At 35.0% G+C, this 23,879-nt stretch overlaps 1 protein-coding gene across 6 annotated transcripts in view; it reads left to right on the forward strand.

The window, feature by feature from the left end:
* LOC142350913 (uncharacterized) overlaps positions 1-23,879 on the forward strand; it is a 99,284-nt gene that overhangs the window by 42,316 nt on the left and 33,089 nt on the right. For 4 of the 6 annotated variants that reach the window (XR_012760928.1, XM_075402930.1, XM_075402931.1 and 1 more), the window contains 5 exons: positions 7,537-7,726; positions 8,129-8,251; positions 15,060-15,219; positions 15,487-16,047; positions 22,426-23,121. Coding sequence is in view for 5 of the 6 variants with exons in the window: in XM_075402930.1 (XP_075259045.1) it covers positions 7,537-7,726; positions 8,129-8,251; positions 15,060-15,219; positions 15,487-16,047; positions 22,426-23,121 (1,730 nt within the window). In the remaining variant the exon portion in view is untranslated. Of the gene's footprint in view, positions 1-1,970; positions 2,845-7,536; positions 7,727-8,128; positions 8,252-15,059; positions 15,220-15,486; positions 16,048-22,425; positions 23,122-23,879 lie in introns of those variants that run through there. The other 2 variants (XM_075402929.1, XM_075402928.1) reach the window with 2 other exon arrangements.

The following is a 23,879-nucleotide window of genomic DNA, read 5'->3' on the forward strand; positions in this document are numbered from 1 at the left end:
TGAACTTTTTTCTAATTAGTCCTAGTTGCTGGTTCTAAAATTTATTCCTAGTGATTCTAATCCCTCTGCTATCTCATTAAGAAACAGGAGGGCGCCTAACTTAAGAAAACAATCACTTTTCCTACTCTCCGACTGTCACACTACTACGCCCACAGGCTTAGTAAGTTACACTAAAATTGAGCCACGATCCGGTCGTTCGAGAGCAATGCGTATGACAATAGTCAGATATGTTTTTATGATTGTAACTTGTATGCAGAGTGCAAATGAGGTAGTCTTTTTTAACTTTAAGCGAAACTTTGCTTTTAAGTTGCTTTGTCTATTCGTAATCAATTAAGAATATTTAAGGTTTTGGCCAGCAGCCGTCTATGCATAAATACATTATTTGTCGATAAATTGTAAAAGTTTTTGAGGTTTCTGTTCTCATTTTTTCTTTTAAGTGGAAATCACATGAATGGCTTAAAAATGTGTTTTATCTACTAGGACGTATCATGTTCTTTTCTCTCTCAATAAACACAGTCTAAACAAACCGATTATGTTATGCTCAGAAATTTTTATAGTTAATACCGTGGAAAACTCTTTCAAAAACTAGTTTGTTCACGCTCCTGTATTTCACTTCCAGTTGCTCCGAGTTGTTTGAATAGTTTTATTACCTTCTAAGTGTCTGAAAGGAAAATTTGCTCAGCATGAATTTTTTGTGTTTGCATTCAAGGTCGATTTAATTGAATTGACTTGAAGGAAATTTGCCATCAAAGAGTTCAAATGGCGCGTCAAAATCAATAGAAAGAAGAATTGTTATTTATTTTAATTAGCAGATTTTTTTCAAGGCCGAACAAAATTGTGGATGTATACAAAAGCTGAACGTGAAGTCATTTTTACTGAATAATTAATTTTTCACAATTAAGAATGTGATATCTGCAAAATTACCCTCTTCGGTATTGAAGTCGGAATTGATCAAGTTACTTTTGCGTCACGCTTAAGAGCCTTATTAGTTAACGATCCTATTATAGAAATTTAAGACTGCTTTTCGCGTTACGAGGAGGCGCTTGTTTCGGTTTTAAACCACACTAATCAAACGCAACAACATTATGTTGATAAAACTAAACTGTCTTCAGTTGTCTCTTTGCGTACTGTTATACAATGGTGAAAATAAGAAATTGTCCATATCAATACCTTTAAATGTTAAAGAAGAACATAAAATAACAGAATAACAGCTCTACTTAAACCATAACATTTCCCAGGCAACTATTAACAATTGACAAGGGACAAATCGGGAAGCTTTTCTGGGCGAATTTGCCCGGAAGTTATTTCCCTACGCCTCAAAACCCAAAATCCTGGGAAATGTATTTTTAGCCAAACGCTCTTCAGCTCAACAACAGTAATAACTGTATCTTTGTTGATATTGTTGCAATTTGGTACTGTTTTGTTAAGTAACGGTTGCACTTGCGTTTTCTTAGTTTGAGCGATAGGGCAGTTTGATTTTACAAATTGGGCCTGAACTTCGAAAGTCCCTGGGCTATTTTTATTTGCTATTGTACTGAATTAAGCGGAAACTAAGTTTTGTATGTTAGGCGGGAATCTGAAATTTTGTATCCATTGAGCAGAGAAAATTGACAATTTGTTGTTTAAAATGTGGCAGTATTATTTACCAGCACTTTCAATTCAATTGTGGGCCTGTTTTTAATTTAGTTTATATTGGAAATAAATTAAAATAACATTTCTCAAACTAGTTCGCCAGTGACCAAACCTCTATACATTGCGATATCGTTACAAGACGGTTAACCGTTGTTTTTGTTGCGGTTTCAACCTTTGAAGAAAATGATTGTTAAGCATTTATTATGCGCGGAAATGGGACTATATCATTTCCCTGAATAAAATTTTGCCCTTTATCAATAAAACTGTATGTATTGCTTTCTGCTGCAGTTGTTTTTGTTATTTGAAATACTTTTTTTATAAAAGGTCACTCTCTGGTTCTTGTGGACAGTATTTAATTTTCTGTAAGAATTTTTGAGACTGACATGAAAACCTTAAAAGTACTAACTCGCTATTGTCGTTATTAATTACTAGTGGGTGATTTATTTATCGCGGGTAAAGGATTTGCCAGAAGCAGTTGCCCTACTTTTTATGGGAGACACATTTTCTGCTTTCAGTCTTTTTGTTTTACAAATGGTTTGACCGCAGTTCCATTGATACGCCATTTTTCAGTCTCATTGCACTGAATTTACTAGTTTTTGATCTTTTTATGAAGTTTGATTTTCAAAGCGGGAAATGTCTTTTCACTACTTAGTCATCGATGTCAGTTATTTATCTATTATGATGTCCTCGCTTGTGGTCACACAAAACAGAGTTCTTATTTCGTCAGATTTGAATCAGAGTTTCTGATTTTTATGCTGTTGTGATGTACGTTTTCTGATATTCTTAGCCACGTTTCGGCGTTTTGTCCAATTTATTACTCTGGCGCATTTCCAAAAGCTTTTAAGTGAGACGTTACCTGAGCATGAACTGTTTTTTACAAGCTATCAACCCTTCTGTGTGCTCAAACCCCGTTCCTCCTACGTCATCACAAAATTCATCCTATAACTCCCACTATTCAACTACCTCCCAGTACTCATCAAATTCATATTCATCAAGTTCTTACTATTCTAGTTCATCTTATTCCTCAAGTAGTTCACACCACCCTCATTCTTTATCGTCGCATTCTTTGAGTTCATGTGCTGTTCAGCTTCTGAGATCTCCGACGTTACTTAGACAGCAACATAGAGATCAACAGAATAGGCTGTCCATTGCGGCCAAGAGATCATCCTATATCAACAGTCCAAATAACTTTCCATACGTGCCACTAAACCTGTGAGTTTAAAAAGAGCACTTTAATTCCTGAAATGATATAGTGGGATACATCATGCAGGCAGTGCATGATCATATAAAATTAGTAATTAAATGGAAAATCAGGAATCGAGCTTGAATTTGCGTCAGGTTAATTGACCGAATCGATGGTGTGGGTCCTTGTCCTTCCTAATTAGAATATCTTATGTGCTCATTGTTTGAAAGCTCATTTTCGAGAAAAAAAAAACAGAGTTTCCGAAGAAAAAATAAAAAGTACGAGAAAGAACTACTTCAAAATTTTTGTTCGCTGTTTTCTCGTACCAAATAGTAAACATATTTAGTTGCTCTCGATCTTTTTTGCGTTTTTCGTCTAGAACATTCTTTCGATGACGTATTGATTTTTGCCTGATCTAAATTGCTGAAACATAAGTGATGGTAATAAAAGAAATTTCAATTACCTGATAGCCGAGTAGATGTGGCCATGCAGGAGAATGCGGTTTCCAACCCCTCACTAGTCAGATTTGTGCACCCATAGAAATTATTTAAGCTAAACCTCCCTCTAAATTAAATTGCTCAGCCTGTCGTTCGAGAGCAAAGTTAGTTGGTTTACGTTTCCTATCCGCTTGAATTAACTAATTAATTTATTATGCTCAGTGCGAACTAACTGGTTTATGCCGTTTCGGAGAAAAATGTCGTAAAAATTAGTTTTGGAAATTATTATGATTTGAATATCTTAAATTTTAAGAAATATTAATCGTTGACTCTGGTGGGCATGAAAAATAGGTTGGAAGTTATCAAAACATTTGATTTTAAGTCACTTTACAACAGAATTTTGTGCACATACAGCACGCTTTTCTGTGGATATCCCCGAGGTTTAAAACATCGCTATTCAAAAGAATGTTGACCAGTCCATCTAATGGGTAACAGATAGCACTGGTAGCCTAACCGTTGTCATAATTCTTTTTCACTGATTCTTGAACTGGAAAAAAATGACTACAGACAGGCCAGCCAGTGGCCTTTCTGGAATTGTCCAAGCAGCTTCTTTTTTTAATGTTAGTTTGAGATAATTTATAATTGAACTTTCACAATGAATATATCTCGAATGTTTAGGAAAAGGTTGTCCTGAGACTTCCTGCAAAGATTGTGCCATTAACCCGTTAACTGGGTGCAGTTGGCTAATGGTTGTTTAATTTTTGCAGTGGCCAATTTTCTTTTTTTTATTCTGGCATAAAAACTTGATTAAATATTCGTAGGAAGTGTTTGTTCCTGTTTTTTTTCATCTCAGGTTTAGTTTTCAGGAAAGCACTATTATGCTTTTAATACCAAGGTTCAAATCGGTATCTGTTATCGGTTTCACTGATTTTCATTGACAGCCACCCTCGTATTCTCAGTGCTCTATTATGGCGGCCCATTTCAAAGTTCAAAGAATTTGATTTGCGTTTGTCTTCAGAATTTGGATTGCTTTTGTGAACAGATCTTTAAATAAGATCTGTTCACTGATTTTCATGATTTTTGAAGTCAAATTGAAGTGATTTTGGTTACGCCAAAACAGGAGGTGGAGCAAAAAATCTGTGGTTTTCGGCCTGGAATTGTTTACGGTGTTTGAACAAAACTTCGCTAGTGGTTTTGTGTTAACCTGCAGCATTTTAAAATTGATTTTTACTCTTGAAATTTGGGATTTTTTCTGATTGGTTTGCCCAATCCTTTCATAGTCTATTGTAGGTAGTTTTTGTTTGAGAGTACTCTTCTATTGAGTTCTTGGAATGGTGGTTCGGGACTTGTCTTTCCATGTTTTTACAATCCAAAGTATTTGGATTATATTGCTGTGTTTTTTAAAATATCTTAACGTTTGTCTGCTTTTTCACGTCAGTAGGAAGTCAAATTAGAGTGAAGATTTTAATCCCTATGGAGCAGTAGATGGTGCAAAAAAAGCGAGTGGGTTTGAGTCGTGACTTTTCCAAGTACCTTTGAAGTGATTTTACCTCAGAAGTTTTTAAAGGCATTTCTTTTTCACGTGGCAATTTAACTGCTTTTTAGGTGTTTCTTCTTTTGAGTGCTATTGATATGATACATCTGTGTTCTAATGGCGCCTATTTGCAGTTGGTTGTATTCTTTTTTATTTTTTCCCTTTTATTATGTTTGCTGTCTTTTTTTCTAGTATCCTTAAGGACAGGATAGTTCGTTGCTAATCAAGCATAAATGGACCTTCTTAAATTTGTGAGTTTATGACTAGGGTTTTTCATGACTTTGACACTACTTCTCAAAATATTTTAATGATTTTTTTTAGTTTTGTGCTTTTCTTTTAATCCTTTTCGGGTTGCTAATGTGAGTTTTCGAACTAATGGGTTCAGTTCAAAGCTAATTCTTTCCATGATATCAGTTTTAATTGACTCTTTGTTTCATTTATTTCACGAAAAATCCAATTTTTGAGGTTTATTGCTCATTTTGTTGTATTATCTCTTAGTCTTCGTAATGAGAAGTCAGGATGCAGAGGGTAATCGAATTAACTGTTTCAAATTTTAATTGTTTTTTCTTTGACTTCTACGCTGCTCGTTTTCAAAAATTTTAACTGAATTTTCGAGATTTTTTAATATATGCTCTCCTTATTGATGTTTTATCGGTTGATCTTATTAATGGCTGATTTCATCAATGACTTATGAGTAATAGGTGAATGGCATTGGTGGCTTGAGTTCATAGAAAATGTCTTAGCACTTGCTTTTCGAAGTACATATTGATTTTTTGGTCTTTTTTGTTTGTTCGTCTTATGATCTTATTGCTTAGTCCCAACAATAACATTAAATTCTATTGGCCTTCTAGCGCGGTGTAATTTTTGTAATTATTTAACTGAATCATTTAATGTTTTTATGCACCGAGATACCATTTGTTTTCAAAAGGTTTAAGCGAAATTATGCATCTTGCCTTCATTCATAGTTTGGTCCGTTTTTCAGCTATTAGAACTGCAAAAACTACTTTAAGACTTTAAGAGTTTTATGATGTGCTATGCTTAAGAGTTTTGGTTGGTAGTTACGAGGGTCTTTTGGTAAGGTGCGACTGGTTTTCAATAATTTTTGCTAAGTTTCTTCAGTTTTGATTCTCTTTTTTGCTTTGTCTCTCATTGATTCCCACGAGGTTTTGTATTATGTACTCGTTCTAAGGACGCAGAGGATCAATATTTTCATAAAATGTTGTTAAAGAGATTCTTAACACAGATTCTTGTAAAATGAGATTTTCTAATTGTTTTTATTTTTTTCATTTTTGCACATATATATCTCAGTTGAATGTTGCTATAAAAATATGAGTTGGCAGGTCATTATTTGACTTAATTGTTTGGAATGTTGTTTTAAATTGTCCTGTTGTGTCTTTACTTTGTTGAACGAAAATTTGTTTCTCTTTACTTTAGTTAACTGCTTGTTCAACATTTTGCGTGAGATCTTTTTGACTTCTCTAGACTATTTTTTCTCTCATTCTGCTAAATGTGCTCAGTAAAATAATCTGGAGTCAACAGATTTAGTATCGAAAACAAAATCAAAAATAGAAACGAGATGAACCTATGAAGAGCAATTTTAAATACCCGCTACTTGATCTTTATTCTTATAAGTCTTAGTTACCATCTCTAATGCTTAATGGAATTGATGCTAGCACCTGGATATATATCCTCTCCATGGTTGTTATATTTGCTATTTTTATCCTCATTATTCTCTGAAAAGTTCATAAAGCCTCATTGTTTCAAAAATTAAGAAACTTCTCATTTTTAGCTCACCCTTCTCATTGAGTAAAATCTTGTGGTCTGATTTTGGCATGGTTCATTTCTTCCAACCGGAGTTGAGTATTTAAGTTTGTCTGCAAATATGGTTGTATAGATGTAGGAACAAATGTAGAGAAATATTCATAATTTATTTCTAAATCAGGGCATTCATTAAAATAATTTTTTAAATCTTTATTGTTTGTTGATCAAGCTGCAAACTTGTCAATTTCATTAGAAGACAATGGTTATCATTTGAAGGCCAAATGAAGGCTCGAATACCGGGCCCTGGATAATGGATAAAGGTTGCCTAGACATGACCAATTTAAGCTTTCATTTAACCACAGACATAATCCCCTGCCAAATTATATTGAAGAGACGGTTATATCTTAAATCTGAACTATTTAATGCAAGCATTGTGCTTGATACTAATCCATGAATCTCTCTCAGAAGCCCCCTAAGGCTATTTTATGCAATACTAGGGGGCAATGAATGGAATCAATTAGGCTCGTTTAATATTTCGTGTACTAAGTGAGGGAGCAGCAAAAGCTCTGTCGTTCTTCCAACGCTTTCACTGTTTATGTTAACAGTTCCCTGTATGATATTATTTATTAATTTTCTCTCAGAATCAAAGTTTTTGAATATAAGCAGTTAAGTTGTAAGAATGCTATTTGCGGTGATAATTGCCAAAGCCAGCTTATATTGTCTAACAATTTATTGTGACATAGATTTTGCTGAAAATATCAAAAGAAATCGCTCATTTCTAAAGCTGTGACTTTTTCGCACAATTGGGAGTAATTATTAAAATTTAATTTTGCGCAATAATTTGCGATGGTTAGTTAAAGAGGATTACACCGTTTCGTAAGGATTATCTCAGAATTTATGATTTTTTATTAACTTAGTCCAGACTCCCACATAATTTCTTGAGATCTGATTCAAGGAAATTATTATAAAATATGACTTCTTCGTTTTAGATACGGTGACTGGGACAGTCCAAACTCAGATGACTTCATCTGCACCAATTTCCAGTCAATCAGGCTGCAGTATGGCCAAATGCTGGATAGACAACTGCAGCAAACGGGAGGAGCTACTGGGTCGCAGTACCCTTCCGGGGTTGCGAGTGATGCCAAATCGTACATGTTCAGTAACCGGGGATTTTGCCAAGTTAGTGCAAACAAAAATCTTAGCTGCGGAATAGAAACTAATCGGGACACTGTTTTTTACATAGTTAAACACACTAATTGCACAAGCTCTGCGAGATTTTACAACAATTTTGATCGCAAGAATCAGTTAATGTTGCGTCATTCATGTTCGGTCTTTCGTGCGTTGTCGAGAACGAACTGTAAATAAAAATAAATAGTGTAAGTGCAATAGTTCTTTGGTACTTTTGCCTTTCATGCTTGCGAACGTTCAATTGAAGAGCGTATCTTGCCCGTGTATCTAGCATTGAACCGTTTGTAATAGCAACAAAATTTTCAGAAAATATGTTCTATTTCAGTGTTTAACGTAAAGTGAAATGATGAAAGTAAAATGAATATCTTCATAATTTGATATCTTTCTTCATAGGAAGACAATGTGTCAAACCACATGAAGAGGTCAGATGGGTCTGCAATTGGCCAACAGGACAAGCGATCGATGCTGGCGAGTTATGAATTTTCACCTGAATTGAGAAACGTTGCTCAAAACAGGGCAAGTATTTTTGTCTATTGAGACAGAATTATATTTGTGAATAGAGAGAAAATGGTTCTGTAGTAAACAGTGTGATGTATTAAGAATTTTTTGGCGAATTAAAATTTTATTTTGGCTGATTTCATGTTTCTATATTTCATGATAGTTTTGCTTTTTATTTGCTCTTGAACGAAGTTCATAGCAATTATGGTAAACGTGTGTGTCTTTTTCTATGCAAATTTTTCGCTAGACAATTTTGCGCTTTTCTTCTAGAACGTTCTTTGACTTCTCAAGTGACTTTTTCACGCTTTCGTTCTTCATTTTTGAGTGATCTCTATTGCTCCGAAGTAAAGCTTGTTGCTAATATAAAATCGATTGCAGCAAGAAGGGCATGTTCGCCGAGTGGGAAGTGGTTCTGGTGAGGGATTGGGAGGTCCATACTTCGAATCAACAAGTAAAGCTTATTGCTAAAATAAAATCGGTTGCAGCACATCAGAGGTAAGGGATTCGTAGCGCAGTGGTTAGTGCGGGTGGTTGTGGATCGGGAGGTCCGTGGTTTGAATCTCGGCGGGGGAAAGGTTGTTTGCACCCATAAAGAAAAATTGAGCTAGGCTACAGCCCCTGAATTAAATTGCCTCGCCTGTCGTTCAAGAGCAATTCTTCCGACATTGTCGGTTTATGTTTAATACTGCGGCTTCGCAGCAGTTTTCCGAGCTCAGTTAGTTTTATTTGGTCTTAATTCTAAACCAATGTGGCCATGACTGTTTTCATTTGTTTTTGTAGCTGTAAGCTTAGTGTAGCTGTATTTTGGTAATCTTGGTTTTTGTTTTGTCGTCTAACGTTTTTACGTTATAAATTTTTGTCAACATTTTAGTGCGACTTCATCCTCTCAAAGAGCATGTGCGCCCGTGAGTTAATGTCTATAAGTAATCCCTAATAAAAGATATGTCTATTTCGCAACTATTCCGGTAATCTGTCGGCTATATTTTTTTCAACTACAATACGTTCCTTAGAACTTCCTTCTTAAAATATTTTTCTATGGAAGAAGAAACGGCGCTTAGACGGCAAAGTCCTCGATACAGCTCAAAATTTTATAATTTGTTCTTTTAAACATAATATAAGCTCCTCAGACCATTTGTAACTCAACTTTACCTCAAAAAAATTTTGCACTTGCAAATATTTCTAGGAAAGAATAGTTTGTCTAGCAGAAATAGGATGGCTTAGGGATGCTAGCATACAATCTCATCCCGTTTATTAATAGCCGCCCTCATCTTCTCAGCCGGCTATTATAGCGCTCCTATTTTTTTTACTTCGTCGAATAAAAAATGTTTCGCTTTACCTCATTTTGCCGCTTTTTCAACATTTTGCGTGATATCTTTTTGACTTCTCTAGGCTAGTTTCTCTCTTCCCTCATTCTGCTAAAAGTGATTTTGAACATCAGTTGCGCAGCAAAGCAATTCAAAATGAACAGAGTCAGTATAAAACGACGTTCAAATAGCGGGCATTGAATTGAAGTCAGAAGTAGAAACGGGATAAACCCATAAAGCCCAATTTTAGATGCCCGCTATTTGAACGTCGTTCCTATAAGTCTTAGTTACCATCTCTAATGCTTATTGGTGTTGATAGTAGCCCCTGTAGCCTTTCTCTAAGAAACAGAAGTACGTTATGTTCAACTACAAAATGCCATCAAAATAAATCGGACTTAAAAAATGTTTTTTTACAAAAATCTTTTTTTTTCAATATCTTCTATTCTTTCAATCCCAATCATGCTTATTGGAATCAACAGCGGCTCTTTTCCGGCAATCTGCCGGGTATGTTTTCCCTTGAAAGTGTAAGGGCATTAAAGGTTAATTAATTGCTCTCAAAGGAGGTTGGTAGCAATTATATTTGTCCTGTGGCCATTTTTTGGTGCGATTTTTTTCTTGACCGATATTTCGTCTGACCTTTCGGAATTTTTGTCTTCAAAAACGGGGTCAACGGGTATCGCCCGGAGGGAATTAACTGGCTGAGCAGCTCTCTTAGAACCTTAAGCCTTACTATTCGCAAAGTAGGCGATTGACCATAACTTGTTTTTAAAGACAATTTGATTGTGATACGGGTGGTTCTTAATCCCGTTTGACCCACGCCAACAGTCCTCATGGTCCTCTCCCAACCCTACCCCCATACCTCGACGCTTGCCCCGGCTGGTTGTTAAGCTCTACGGCATGAAAAGCAAATTCAAGAATTTGTAAGAGTTGCTTTTCTATATGAATGTGTTTGTGTCTGTTTATGGAAGATAGCCATGCGAACAGTATGGTTTTAGATTAGATTTTGCATGATTTTTTTACTGTTTCGGGCATTTCAACCAAATTGTTTTGCTTTTGAAGACCATCATCTCATTTTTTAAACGTACCCTTCTTTTAGATTCTTGTTATTGTAAATTTTGATTCTGGATGTGAAAGTTTTCTCTTGGAAGTCAATGTTTCGACCAGCGCTCACTAAATAATAGATTTTAAAAGTCAAATAGGTTGTGTTTTATTGGTGTTTGTCATGATCGTTTTTGAGCAGATTAGGTTCGTCATTTAATTTTTTCTATTTCAATTGTCGTCGAAGTTGAAAACGATGGCAATTATTAGAATAAGTAGTAAATTTTTGAAATTATATCAGCGCTAGAAACGAAAATTAGCTGAACCGACGGAACACCGTAAATGCCATCATCTATGTCGAAAATTTTACAAACTTATTAAGACCGTGACAGTATTGTTCTTCATAATAATTTTTTTCCGTCAGAATGAGAAGTAAGTGTAGAAGTAGTCGTAAGTGATCAACTCAACCAAAATGATGTTCGAGCTTTTTAATACTTCTGGAAAAATCTGCTGTACCACTGCAAACGTTGTTTCAATGACATAGGGAGTTGCATGTTGTCAATTACGGATGTGGGAAGTTTCTGTGCCACTCACAAAATCATGAGAGCACTGTTCAATGTGTTCCTTTGTCACGATCTTTTGAACTTTATATTTCGACATACCGTTTTTTTCTCTAGAGTTGTTTAATAGCTATGAATGTGAAATTTGTTACGCAGCTGTTTTTATAGCTGCGAAGCTGTAAGCTGAGCGGAGCTATATTGCGGTGCTCTTGTTTTACGACTCGAAGAGGAGTATTGGTTTTCTCTCGGTTTTTACGACTCGAAGAGGAGTATTGGTTTTCTCTCTGTCTTTTTTTACAGGAAGTAGATTTGTTCACGCGGCATTTTGACCTAAAAGCGAAAGTGAGAAAAGCTGTCTCGGTGAACAGATTTTAGCTAAGCGAGAGAAGTGTTTTGATCATGCGCTTCGTTTAGTGAATGACTTTTTGACTTGAATGAATGAGTGAATTGACTTTGAGTGAATGAATTGAAAAGTAGGTTTTGACTGAATGGCACATATAGATAACCATTTTTAGCCGTTTTTTGGACTAAGTGGCCCAAGTTTTTTTGCTTTTAATTTGGTTTATTATGGAAATAAAAATTTATTCGATACTATATTGAAATGTCAACCTCGGAATTTGATTCCACAGTGTTTTGCAGAGCCTGAAAATGCGTTTCAAGTTGAAAATCGGCACATATTTCTTGATTTTTTTTTTAGTTAATTCTTGGCTTTTTTTCTATTAATTTCTTCATTTTTGGATCTTTTAACCGTCTTTTCGTCAAAAATCAGTTAATATGACAACTTCCCTTTGATAATTCATATACTCAACGCCTCTTTCTACCTCGATGTAATTTTGTTTTATTAAATTTACATATGCTAATCCGATTTTGGTAGTTTTTTTCCCGATTTTCGTCAGTTTTTTGTTTGTATTTTGGTTGTAATTGCTAGAAATAGTCTTTTTCTGCAACATGAGGGACTTTAATTTCGTTTCAATAAAAATTCAGTCACTTTTTGGCGTTAGGTTTTTGAAAAACAGTTAAAACTTTTTCATAAATGCAGTCTTAACTTAAAAGTTGTTTGACCATTTTCTTGCAAAATGTTTCAATGTTTCGTATTTATGAATTCTGCTTTTTCATATTTTTTTTTCTCTTCAGGAGGATAGATCTTTGTATCGGATGACTAGTTATCTTTTCTTTGTCTTGAATGCTGAACAATGAAATGTATTTGTTTTTCTTGAATTTTTTAAATTGATTTTTAACTTTCAAAAATCAAGATTATCTTTTTGTTACGGTGTTCCTTACATTGTGCCCATATTTACATTCTAGTTAGTGTCTTTCTTGTTTTGTCATGGCACCTACATTTATTTTCGGTGTATTGATTTTTTCAGTTGTAAAAATGAATGATTTCAGCTTTTTTTTTTTAGGTTTTCGTCATTTCTTTGGTTTGCAATTGATTTCATTCGACATAAGGCAGTACTGAGAGTTTGATAGAAGGCTTTTTCCAAAATTTCCACTTATGACTAATTACTACAGCTTTCTTCCGGCCTCGATATTATTTAAAATGATTTTTTGCCTTTGAATATTCCGCTGCTTATGTCTTTTCTATGATCAATTTTCTTTTTGATTTAGAATGAAATCATGTTGTCTAGCTTAGGTACAAGAAAACAGGTGTGTGTTGTTTTTTGTCCTAATTGCAGTGATTAGAAGTGTAATTATAGGTGTTTTCTGATTCGAGCTTTCCATTTTGAAAATATTTCACTGAGTTTCTAAGATTATATCTGCCGTTTGCTTTCGCGATCTTTTTCCGATTAGAACTTTGAATTATTTGAAGGCTATTGATAACCTTGTCAGCTTTTTCAGACTCTCAGGTTTTTGAACAAAAATTCGCTTTCTCGCTAGTGGTTTTTTGTTCACATGCGGCAATTTCACTCTTATTTTTACTGGTTTTTCGATTTCTTTGATTGGATTTTTTTCTAAGTGGTTTTCCCAATCCATTAATAGTTCATTATAGGCCTAGTTTTTTGTTTGAACCAAATTTCTATTTCTCATTTATGGTTTTTTGTTCACAGGCGGCAGTTTGACATTGATTTTCCGTTTTTTTTTAAATTTTTCTAACTGATTTTTTTAGAAATGGTTTTCCCAATTCACTCATAGTCTTTTCTTGTCTAATTGCTTGTCTAGTCAATGAAATTTTTTTGAATTGTACGTCAGGACTTGTCCTATGTTTTTTTGTTTCGTCGTCTGACGCTCTTTTTTCGTTTTACATTTGTTCACATCTCAAAGCTGAAAAGTTAAAGTTTTCTTAATGGCTTCTTCCTCTCACTAACTGCTTTTGCGAGCATGATGTCATTTCTCACTCTCTCTAGCGAAAGTATTTTGCGTGAGTAGATTTTGATCATAAGTGACTTACCTCACTCAATAAAATGACTTTTGCACTTTGAAATTTAAGTTTATTTTGAATTAGTTTAAGGTCAAAGGAACTCATATGTGTAATAAGGGTCCCTAATGAAAAGGCTTCTGCGCAATGATTTTTAATAAGCTTTATTAATTTATCGTTTAATTTTTTTACATAGTTTTTTGAGCGGCGTCGATAACTTTTTCAACTTATATCTGTATCTTTTTCTATCTCTATCATACGGCACGCAAGTCTGTTCTTTTGCAGCTATTCCGGCAATCTGCCGGCTATGTTTTGCAATCGGCTTTGTTTAGAAAGTATAAACCACCTTTTTCAGGGTATATCAGAACAGGTGGAACTTCTGTAACTTGCGTATTTTAAAAAATCTTTGAGGCTCTACCTATTAAGTTTTATGTTATGACTACTTTGAGTGTTATTGATGTTCGGCTATTTTGTCGCATTCTTGTTTCATAGTCATTGAAGGTTTAACAATTTGAGGCATCGTTGTAGCGTGTGTTTAAATATTGATATATTGAGCGCCAACAGACAATACCATCTGTCAGACTTGAATTGACACAGTTTAAACACTCTCTGACAGCTACTTAAATTGCTATTTGGATTTCATACCAGCTTTTGTGTCTTAACTTCCGTATTTTGGCCTTGCTGAAATGTTGCTCGTATTGGTGAACTTAAATATAGTATATAATTGTCTCTGAATATAGATTGGGGGTAAGTGCTTAATTTCTGTCGCTATTGCATTCTGAATCGAACGATGTTACATCTTTTATCATAATTTGAAAATCTCATATCTGCTGGAAATATTGATCTCGTAAACTTTGCCGTTAAAGTATGATGGATTGCTATATATTAATTTTGACCTGTTGAACAGTCTGAAAAACAGATTTTATTAGCTTAATATCTGTCCGCTCAATCATATGTGTTATGAAATGCACCGTTGGTTGAGAAATAGTTTGTTGACTAAAAAATGACTTCAAGAATTTTTCGACTACTTGCTACTTAATGCCAGCCATGTTAGCCGGTGGTGAGAAAAATTAAGGGTAATGTGTCGATTATGTGCTATGCTTTCATCCAATTAACTTGCAAGAAGATAAAAGTATAGCTGGTTTTCAACCGTGACACTTTTTAACAACTTCTGAGTTTTAAAATTGCATTAACAGTAATGGGAAATCTCTCTTTCCCTGGTAAAACATGATTATTTATGATCAATATATAATTTTTTTAAGCCTTTTATAAGCCTTGTGATCATATATAGCCGTTTGGTTATTTTTGGGGTGTGAAACCATTCTCAATGCACAATCACGCAAAAGTTTGCGTGGCGTGTCTATGACACCTCCCCCCCCCCCCCCCGCACAGCCTAGTCGGTGCATATCATTTTCAACCCACAAAAGAAGCAATAATTATATCATACTTTATAATGAGCTACGTAAGGAGACATATTTTGTTCCAGGGGGCGGGAGGTCAGTAAAGAAAAAAAAAGAGCAGCTTGTTGAGTAGTGTTTGTGAATGCAAACAGATTGTGTGTGTTTTAGATTCTACACTCTCTGGGATTGAGTTCGGTTGATTTGAAAACTGCTCATCAATCGGCCATTGTGATTCAGAGAGCATATCGCAACTACAGGATTAAACGCTACTTCGAACAGTGCTATATGCAAAGACGTAAACAGAGCTGTGATTTGCTCTCTGCCAAAGGTTGGACCAATCAAAGTGGTTTGATATTTTGAATTTTTGCCTGTTAAGCGTCAGAATGCACTCATTATTACTGCAGGCTAGTTAACTAATGATTCTGATTTTTGTAAGATTTCTGAATGAAGTCTCGAGCTGAGAAAGCAAGGCTAGTTTGCACGATTCATGCAGCGCAACTCGTGTATCTTAGTTTTTGAGTTTTGTATTTGACCAAATAATAACCATTTCAGAAAGTCGAAACTTATTGATATTGATACTGAATGGTTGTTTCAGGAACAACCCTGAACTCGTCTGGTCAAGAGTGTCCGAAAGCGCCGAAGAGGAACCAGTCTTCTAAACTTCCGCCTCCAACTCCCCCTAGAAAAAGTTCAGAATCGCGACTCAGCGCAATGCAGCGCAACTCGTCAGCTTCTAGATTTCTGGCAAATGTTCCTGTGAACCAAAGTGATATTTATGAACCTAAAAACGAAAATGTTGCTAATGACAAAACACTGACCAATGCTGCGAAATCGGAAATGTCCAAGTATGGCGCCAAACATAACGACGACATAATGAACTTATTCGACCTTTCGAATCTATCAATGACATCGAAGCAAATTAACATCGATGAAAATAATTCTACGCACTCAACGAGTAACTCGAGTGCATCGCAAAATACAACTCCATGCAGCGAACAATTGACAAATTATATGAACATTGACGATTACATTTCGTCCACAGGAGCTTACGTTCGTTCCACCAATAGGAATTCAACCTATTCCGAGCATACGAGTAGTGGTTCGGACGAGGGTACAGATCCTAATGCGTTCTCATATGCAGGTGCGAATACTTCATGTAAGTTGTACTCTAATATTTAATAGCCGCCCTCATCTTCTCAGCCGGCTATTATCGCGCTCCTGTTTTTAATAGCCGCCCTCATCTTCTCAGCCGGCTATTATAGCGCTCCTATTTTTACAATTCAAAGAATTTGAATTGTAGTGGGGCGCTGTCTTTTTTTACGACTCGAAGAGGAGTATTGCAGAAGTCCTTTTTTTTAATCAAATTTATTGGAGTGATTGTTGAAGCGGGAAATGAAACGCGTGAAAAAATGTGGAGTGATTTTGGCGCTGAACAAAAGTGAAGAGCGGAGCGAAAAGAGAGTGGTTTTTGTTCATACCGCTGTTTTTGAGAGAGCGAGAAATTGATGTGTGAAAAAATTTCTCTAAGCGAGCGAAATATTTTCGTTCACGTGCGGCATTTTAAAGCAGTTTTTTTCATTCATTTTGGTTAAGAGGTTTGGTTATGATTTTGTTTTAATTTTAGGCTGGTTTTGGCAGTGGTTTGAAGGTTTCTGGAAATTCATATGAATTTTATGATAATTCGGATGTTTTTAATGTATTTCGCTGATTTTCGGGCTAATTTTTGCGTTTTTTTTGACAATTATTTTGTTCTACTGGCTCAAATGGGTATTGAATAAACCCCTTCTACTTGAGCCATTTTATGATAACAATTGGGTACAGTTTTGTGGGTAAGAATCATTTTGTGGAGAAATATGACAAAAAAATGGCAAAAATTGGAACTATTTTTCTTAATTTTTGCAATTTTTTCGTTTTTTCTTCTGTTTTTAGCTAAGTTTCTTTGCCTATTATGACCTGCCTATTGTTTTGCGAGCATCTGGATACCCTATTGGGTAAAGGGAATTTGTCTTTGGATTTATATGTTTTTGAAATATTAAAAAATTTAATAACTTTTTCTAGTTTTTCAGTGAAAGTTGCTTTTAAGAGCTTTTTTTCATAATTTTTTTCAAAATTCACATAAGTGGTTTTTGTAAGTAATAGTTGTTTTGATGAAGTTATTTTGGCAGAGATAGTTTTTTCGGGATCTCAATTTATAACAAAATTTGATCAGATTTTTATCATATTTTAACAGACTTGATTTTTTTGTTTTTACTTTTTTGTTTCATGACTTTGTTTCAAGATAATCATAAATTAGTGAAGGCACGTTTTGTTTAATGAGTTGTTGGATGGCGTTTAAATGGATTTTCACTTCGAGTCGTTTCCGGAATTCTTCCGGCTATGTTTTTTTTAAGATCTGTTCACACATTTTCATGATTTTTGAAGTCAAATTGGAGTGGTGATTTTGGTCACGCCGAAACAGGAAATGGAGCGAAAAAGCGAGTGGTTTTGCGGCGTGAATTCTTTTCGCTCTAATTTTGAAGTAGAGTGAGAAAATGGTGTTTGAACAAAATTTCGGTTTCTCGGTAGTGGTTTTTTGTTCACATGCGGCAATTTCACTCTGATTTTTACTGTTTTTTTCGATTTTTTGGATCGGATTTTTTAAATGGTTTTCCCAATCCATTCACAGCTCATTCTAGGCCTAGTTTTTTATTTGAATTTAATTTTCTTTTCTCGCTAGTAATTTTTTTGTTCAGATGCGGCATTTTTGACATTGATTTTCTGTTTTTTTCTTATATTTTGATCTGACTTTTTTTTAAAATGGTTTTCTCAATTCACTCATAGTCCACTCTTGGTCTAGTTTTTCTGTTTAGTCAATGAAAATTCTTTGATTTGTACGTCAGGACTTGTCCTGTTTTTTTTTACATCGTCGAACTTTTTTTTTCGCTTTACCATTTTGCCGCTTTTTCGACATTTTGCGTGAAATCCTTTTGACTTCTCTAGGCTAGTTTCTCTCTTCTCACATTCTGCTAAAAGTGAATTTGAACATCAGTTGCTCAGCAAAGCAATTCAAAATGAACTGAGTCAGTATAAAAAATTGAAGTCAGAAATAGAAACGGGATAAACCATAAAGCCCAATTTTAGATGCCCGCTATTTGAACGTCGTTCCTATAAGTCTTAGTTACCATCTTTAATGCTTATTGGTATTGATAGTAGCCCCTGTGGCCTCTCTCTAAGAAACAGAAGTATGTTCAACTACGAAGTGCCATCAAAATAAATCGGACTTAAAAAATGTTTTTGTACAAAAAGCTTTTTTTTTCAATATCTTCTATTCTTTCAATCCCAATCATGCTTATTGGAATCAACGGCGGCTATTTTTCGGCAGTCTGCCGGGTATGTTTATAAATTGCTCTCAAATGAGAAGCAATTATTGTAAACGTGTCTTTTTTATGCAAATTTGTTGCGCTTTTCTTCTAGAATAATCTTTGACTTCTAAAGTGACTTTTTCACGCTTTTCTTTGATTTTTGAGTGATTTCAATTGCTCTCACGCCAAAATAAAGTTTTTTGCTCAAATAAAACCGATTTTTAGAGAGACGACGACAAGGCTCTGATAGCCGAGTGGTTAATGACTCTGCCGAGATGACGCAATTAGACTCAGGAGGTCGGGGTACGAATCCGACCTTAGTCTAATGTTTTTGCTCCCGTAAAAAAATTATCCAGGCTAGAGCCTCTGAATCAATTGCCCTGCCTGTCATTCGAGAACAATTTTTCCAACGTTAGTCCGTTTATGTTTTTCGATGTCCTAGCTTTGCTTCAGAAACTTTGAGAAATTCTAGTCGGTCTGGTTGAAGGCCTGTTCAGCTGTTTTGTGATAAGGATAAAATTAAACTTGTTTCTCAAAACTATTTGAGAAAGAAGAATGAAAATTTGTGTGAACATCGAGAGTCTGTGCTCGGCGTTTTTTAATTATATTTTTAGAGTTCTAGTGTTATGAGTAATTGCTGTAAAACAAAGTTCGTACCATTTTTTGTGGGCGTTATTGTTGCCTTATTGGTTCTTGATTGTTGCGTGATCTAAATCGTTCTCTCATTAAAAAATTTTAAGCAGCTGAACGTAATTGGTGGCAATTTACTAAAAGTCAAGTCAAAAGTGGATTGACATTGGTTTCTTTGTTCACTTTTAGATCTTCCTATAGTCTTGTAATAAGTTCTTTCCGAATCATTTTAAGCCCCTTGCTGAGATTAGAGGCTAAGGAAGGCTGCGATTTCCCCCTGCCCACCTGTTGTTTGAAAGAAGTTCATTGAAACGACAGCTGCTGCTAACGTTCTTGTTTTTCAACTCTGTCGTTAAGCTTTTTTTAAAGTTGTCTTTAAGTCTCAAATTGTAAATTGTATATTTGTTAACATTATTCATCCAGGTTTGATTTTGAAGTAATGATTCGTCGTTATTTAAGTTGATTATGGTAATTATTTGAGTTCTGCTTGCTTTAAAACACGCACGGCTAACTAAATTACCAAGTGCCAGCAATGTCACATTTCTTAAAGCCAGTTTTTTTGATACAGTGACAGATTTTTAACTACCGAAGACTTTCTTCAACTCAAACTGGCAAAATGTGTTTCAAGTTTGACTACGTGGCTCAGAACTAGTAGCTTCTTCATTCATGTGAGCTTTTTTTAAAGAAGATTTTATTGTTTTCATCAAGTCTCATACTTTATGTTGCTTCGATTTAAATTAAAGATTTTCTCAATAACTTCATTAGTCGTGAAACTTAAGCACGTCCTGGGTTGTTTGTTTTGCTTGTTCTGACGATTTTGTTTTGTTCTGAGTTCTTCTAAATTGACTTTTACATATATTGGCTTGATTTCTACATTATGCACATCACTGTCATTCTTGTTTTTGAGGTCAATTTAAATGAGTTGCATTTCGGTTAGGGAAACTACTTTTTGTACTTAAATTCAATTCAAATTGTATTTAGGCGCTCTCTTTTATTTCGCTTTACCTTTTGATTCCGTTTGAAATTTCGTTTTACATAAGTCACGATTTTCACGCTCATTTTTGACTTAGTTCACTCACTGTTTCAACTGAATGGAGTTTAATTTCTTTCACGTTTTGAATTACGTAATTTAGTGAATACAGTCGAAGTCAAAAGAGCAAAATCAAAAGAAACGGGATAAAGCGCGGTCATTAAGCCATCGAGCATTAGGTTATCAAAGTTCATTAGAGCGATTGCTAGCTGACATTAGTATTAAGCTTAATAGTTTTTAATAGCCGCACTCATCTTCTCAGCCGGCTATTATAGCGCTCCTATTTTTTTTCTTACTTCGTCGAATAAAAAAATGTTTCGCTTTACCTCATTTTGCCGCTTTTTCAACATTTTGCGTGATATCTTTTTGACTTCTTTAGGCTAGTTTCTCTCTTCTCTCATTCTGCTAAAAGTGATTTTGAACATCAGTTGCTCAGCAAAGCAATTCAAAATGAACAGAGTCAGTATAAAAAATTGAAGTCAGAAGTAGAAACGGGATAAACCCATAAAGCCCGATTTTAGATGCCCGCTATTTGAACGTCGTTCCTATAAGTCCTAGTTACCATCTCTAATGGTTATTGGTGTTGATAGTAGCCCCTGTAGCCTTTCTCTAAGAAACAGAAGTACGTTATATTCAACTACAAAATGCCATCAAAATAAATCGGACTTAAAAAATGTTTTTGTACAAAAATCTTTTTTTTTTCAATATCTTCTATTCTTTCAATCCCAATCATGCTTATTGGAATCAACGGCGGCTATTTTCCGGCAAACTGCCGGGTATGTTTAGTTTAGAAGCTGAATTAAGTATAGTTTAAGAATCTAACTGAAACTACCCCACACATTAGGACTTTTTTTGACACTAAAAAACGGAAAAAAACATTTAGTCATTTTCTATGTCTTTTCTTTCTGTTTTAACCCCAATGTGCATCACGGGCGTCAACGGCGGCTTTTTTGCGGCAATTTGCCGGCTATGTTTTGATCATTTTGATCAAAAGTTTGAGTTGTAACGACATCTTTTTGTTTTTATCAAATTAGTTCACGGGTTATTGATTTAGTAATCGTTTTAGGGGCGATATATAACAAACGAAAAAAATCGCTAAATCAATAACCTGCGTAATAATACTTTGATAATATTAAGAAGATCTCGTTACGAACAACGTTAACGTAACAATCTAGGTCTCTGACATGGTGCACATTGATTTGAGATGAACAGATATAACACAATTGAATATTTGTAGTTGAAAAACTTCTCAGAGAACACTTGGTTCCTTTGCTACATCTGAAACGACTATCTTGCAACTTTATGTGGTCAACACTTTATGTGGTAACAATTTATAATGTTAATCTTGATTCAAAAAATCTCATTTCTACGACTAATTCGGCCGAATTACCATCAAACGACTACTAATCGTTAGCTAAAAGTTATATGTTATGTATGCGATATGTGGTCGTTTTATTGCAATTGGGCCGGAATCATTCGTCGAAATTAGGATTTAAGAAATCAATTTTGGACATATTGTTACCACATAGTGTTGACCACATAATGTTGCAAGATAGGCGCATCGGATTTTGCAACGGAACCAAGTGTTCTCTGCGAAGTCTTGCCACTACGGTTGTTCAACTGTGTTATATATGCTCATTGCAGACCAATGTGCACCATGTCAGAGGCCTAGATTGTTATTTTGCTTTGGTTTAAAGATGACCATAAATAGTAGTAATATATAACTCGATTAATTGATATGTTCTCTCGTTTTTTGGTTGCTCTGTTTTCTGATTTCTTGTCACAAAAACAAGACTTGATGTAGTGAGCTGAAACGCATATGCCATACTTCACAACAGATCATTACTCTTTTCTTTATTACATGATTTCTAAAAAAGGTTATAGATTATATAATAAAGCTCGGTTGTGGCCATAAACAATCAAGCATATTCTAGAATTTAGTTCGAGTGCTTTAATCGTCAAATAGCGAATGACGTAACAAATGCGCTGCTGTTGTGATCAACTTTCTGTCTTATTTTTATCGAGATTTCTGACTGTTGATAATTTATTAACATAGCTTAAAAGAAGCCTAATACTTGTTCAAATACAAGACTTTGACTCATTTTGAGATAGTTCAGTTTGTTGCCTAGACGACGCTGGTTGTCCTTCATGATCTTTTTGACCTTCTCGAAACTTTGATATTGTTTGAAACATCGTAAATTAGTTAATTTTGAGAATTTTATTTTATCTCAAGCTTTCACTTGTTTGAAGACAATCTTTCTCAGAATAAATCGAATAAACCGATTTTGTTCATTTTATATCACTATTCAATAAGAATTGCACTGAAATTTTGATCTATTATTCAGGAATTCGAAATATTGAGATCGAATTAAGCGAGTATTGAAAACGTTTTCAATGATAGTTAATTTCAATCCTGTGGAGATGGAGCTTCTTGTCGGCTTAGGGTTGGATTTTGGGTCACGTTGGTGCGATAACTTGACATGTACTAACTTGTCTAGTTATGACCCAGATTATAACTGCTCTATGCCTTTAGATCAATGCGAGTCAAACTACAATTGTAACAGTCAATTTCTATACAGTAGCAGTAATTTGAATATTGATCAACACAGCCAACAGTTTCAAATCAGTCCGAATTTGTTATCTAGTCATGGATCTCACAATGAAGCTACTTCGATCAACCCGACCAATGCTACTAACCAACTTGGTAATGACAGGTTAATTACTTCATCATTACAAGCCGCACCTTCTGGGTCCATTACTAATAGGGCAAACAATTCAAGTGCTATTGGTCCTCTGTCGCCACAATTAGGGAAATCTCACAACAGTGGGCAAAGTGCAAATACTTCATCATTGCTGTTGTCGGCCAATCACAATTCAGCTATCAACTCGGACGCTCGTTTGCCGCAAACTGCCAACTACACAAATGTTAATGGAAGTTTAACATCAGGAAACAACTCTGTTAATTTTAACCAAGGTTTATTAACGGGATCAGTTAGTAAACAAGAGAAGTTGCCATCATGTTATAACTCAAGTTCGTTGTTACGAAGTACTAATCCCAATGTTATTAACTCCTATCCTGTGCCGGGGAATTTGTCTAACGTCAGTTCAGCAAGTAACGCTATGGGAATTCAAAATCAACAACAGCCAATTGGTAGTAGTGGATTGTGTTCTCCAAATGTGAACGCATCTCTGGTTAAACAGAATAACAATGCTGTCGCGTCTATTGGAGGTCAGTACGCATTCAAATTTTATCGATTCAATCAAAAGTCTGCCAATGAAGCTTGTGTGGGTCAGTTTTTCTACTAATTTTTCCCACCTTTGTAATTTTGAGGACTGTGATCGGTAATAGTGGCTCGCTTTATTAGGAGGCTGCTTATGCTCTAACGATAACGGAATGAACTATATATTTTTTTCAAAAAAAAAACTAAAAAAACTAATTTTTTTTAACCATATTGCTTTTGATCATTATTTTCGGCATCATTATGCTGTTTAATTGCTCTTGAACGCAGTTCATAGCAATTATTGTAAACGTGTGTGTCTTTTTTTATGCAAAATTTTCGCTTGACGGTTTTGACTTTTCGAGTGACTTTTACGCCCTTGACTTTTTGCATTTCGCGTGATCTAAAATTCTCTCTCACAATTTCAAGCAGCTCAACTCAATTGGCGGCAATTTAATACTAAAAGTCAAATAAAAAGTGCGCCGAAACTGGTGTCATTTTTTAACTTTAAATCTTAATAGTGGTATATGTTAACCTCTAATATGGTTATTTGAAGCCCACTATAGAACTTCTTAGTCCCATTTAGGCTACCCCTCCCCCCCCCCCCCCCGACTGAAGCAGGCTGCAATTGATTAGAGCTCCACTAGTCGTTCAAGAGCAATTCTTCCGACGTTTAGTCGGTTATGTTTTTAATTGCTCTCAAACGAAGTTTGTCGCAGTTATACTAGTCCCGCTGTCTTTATGCTATTTTTGCTTCACAGATTTTTTG

The sequence above is a fragment of the Convolutriloba macropyga genome, chromosome 12, assembly GCF_964194025.1.
Source record: "Convolutriloba macropyga chromosome 12, txConMacr16.3, whole genome shotgun sequence".
NCBI lineage: Eukaryota > Metazoa > Xenacoelomorpha > Acoela > Convolutidae > Convolutriloba > Convolutriloba macropyga.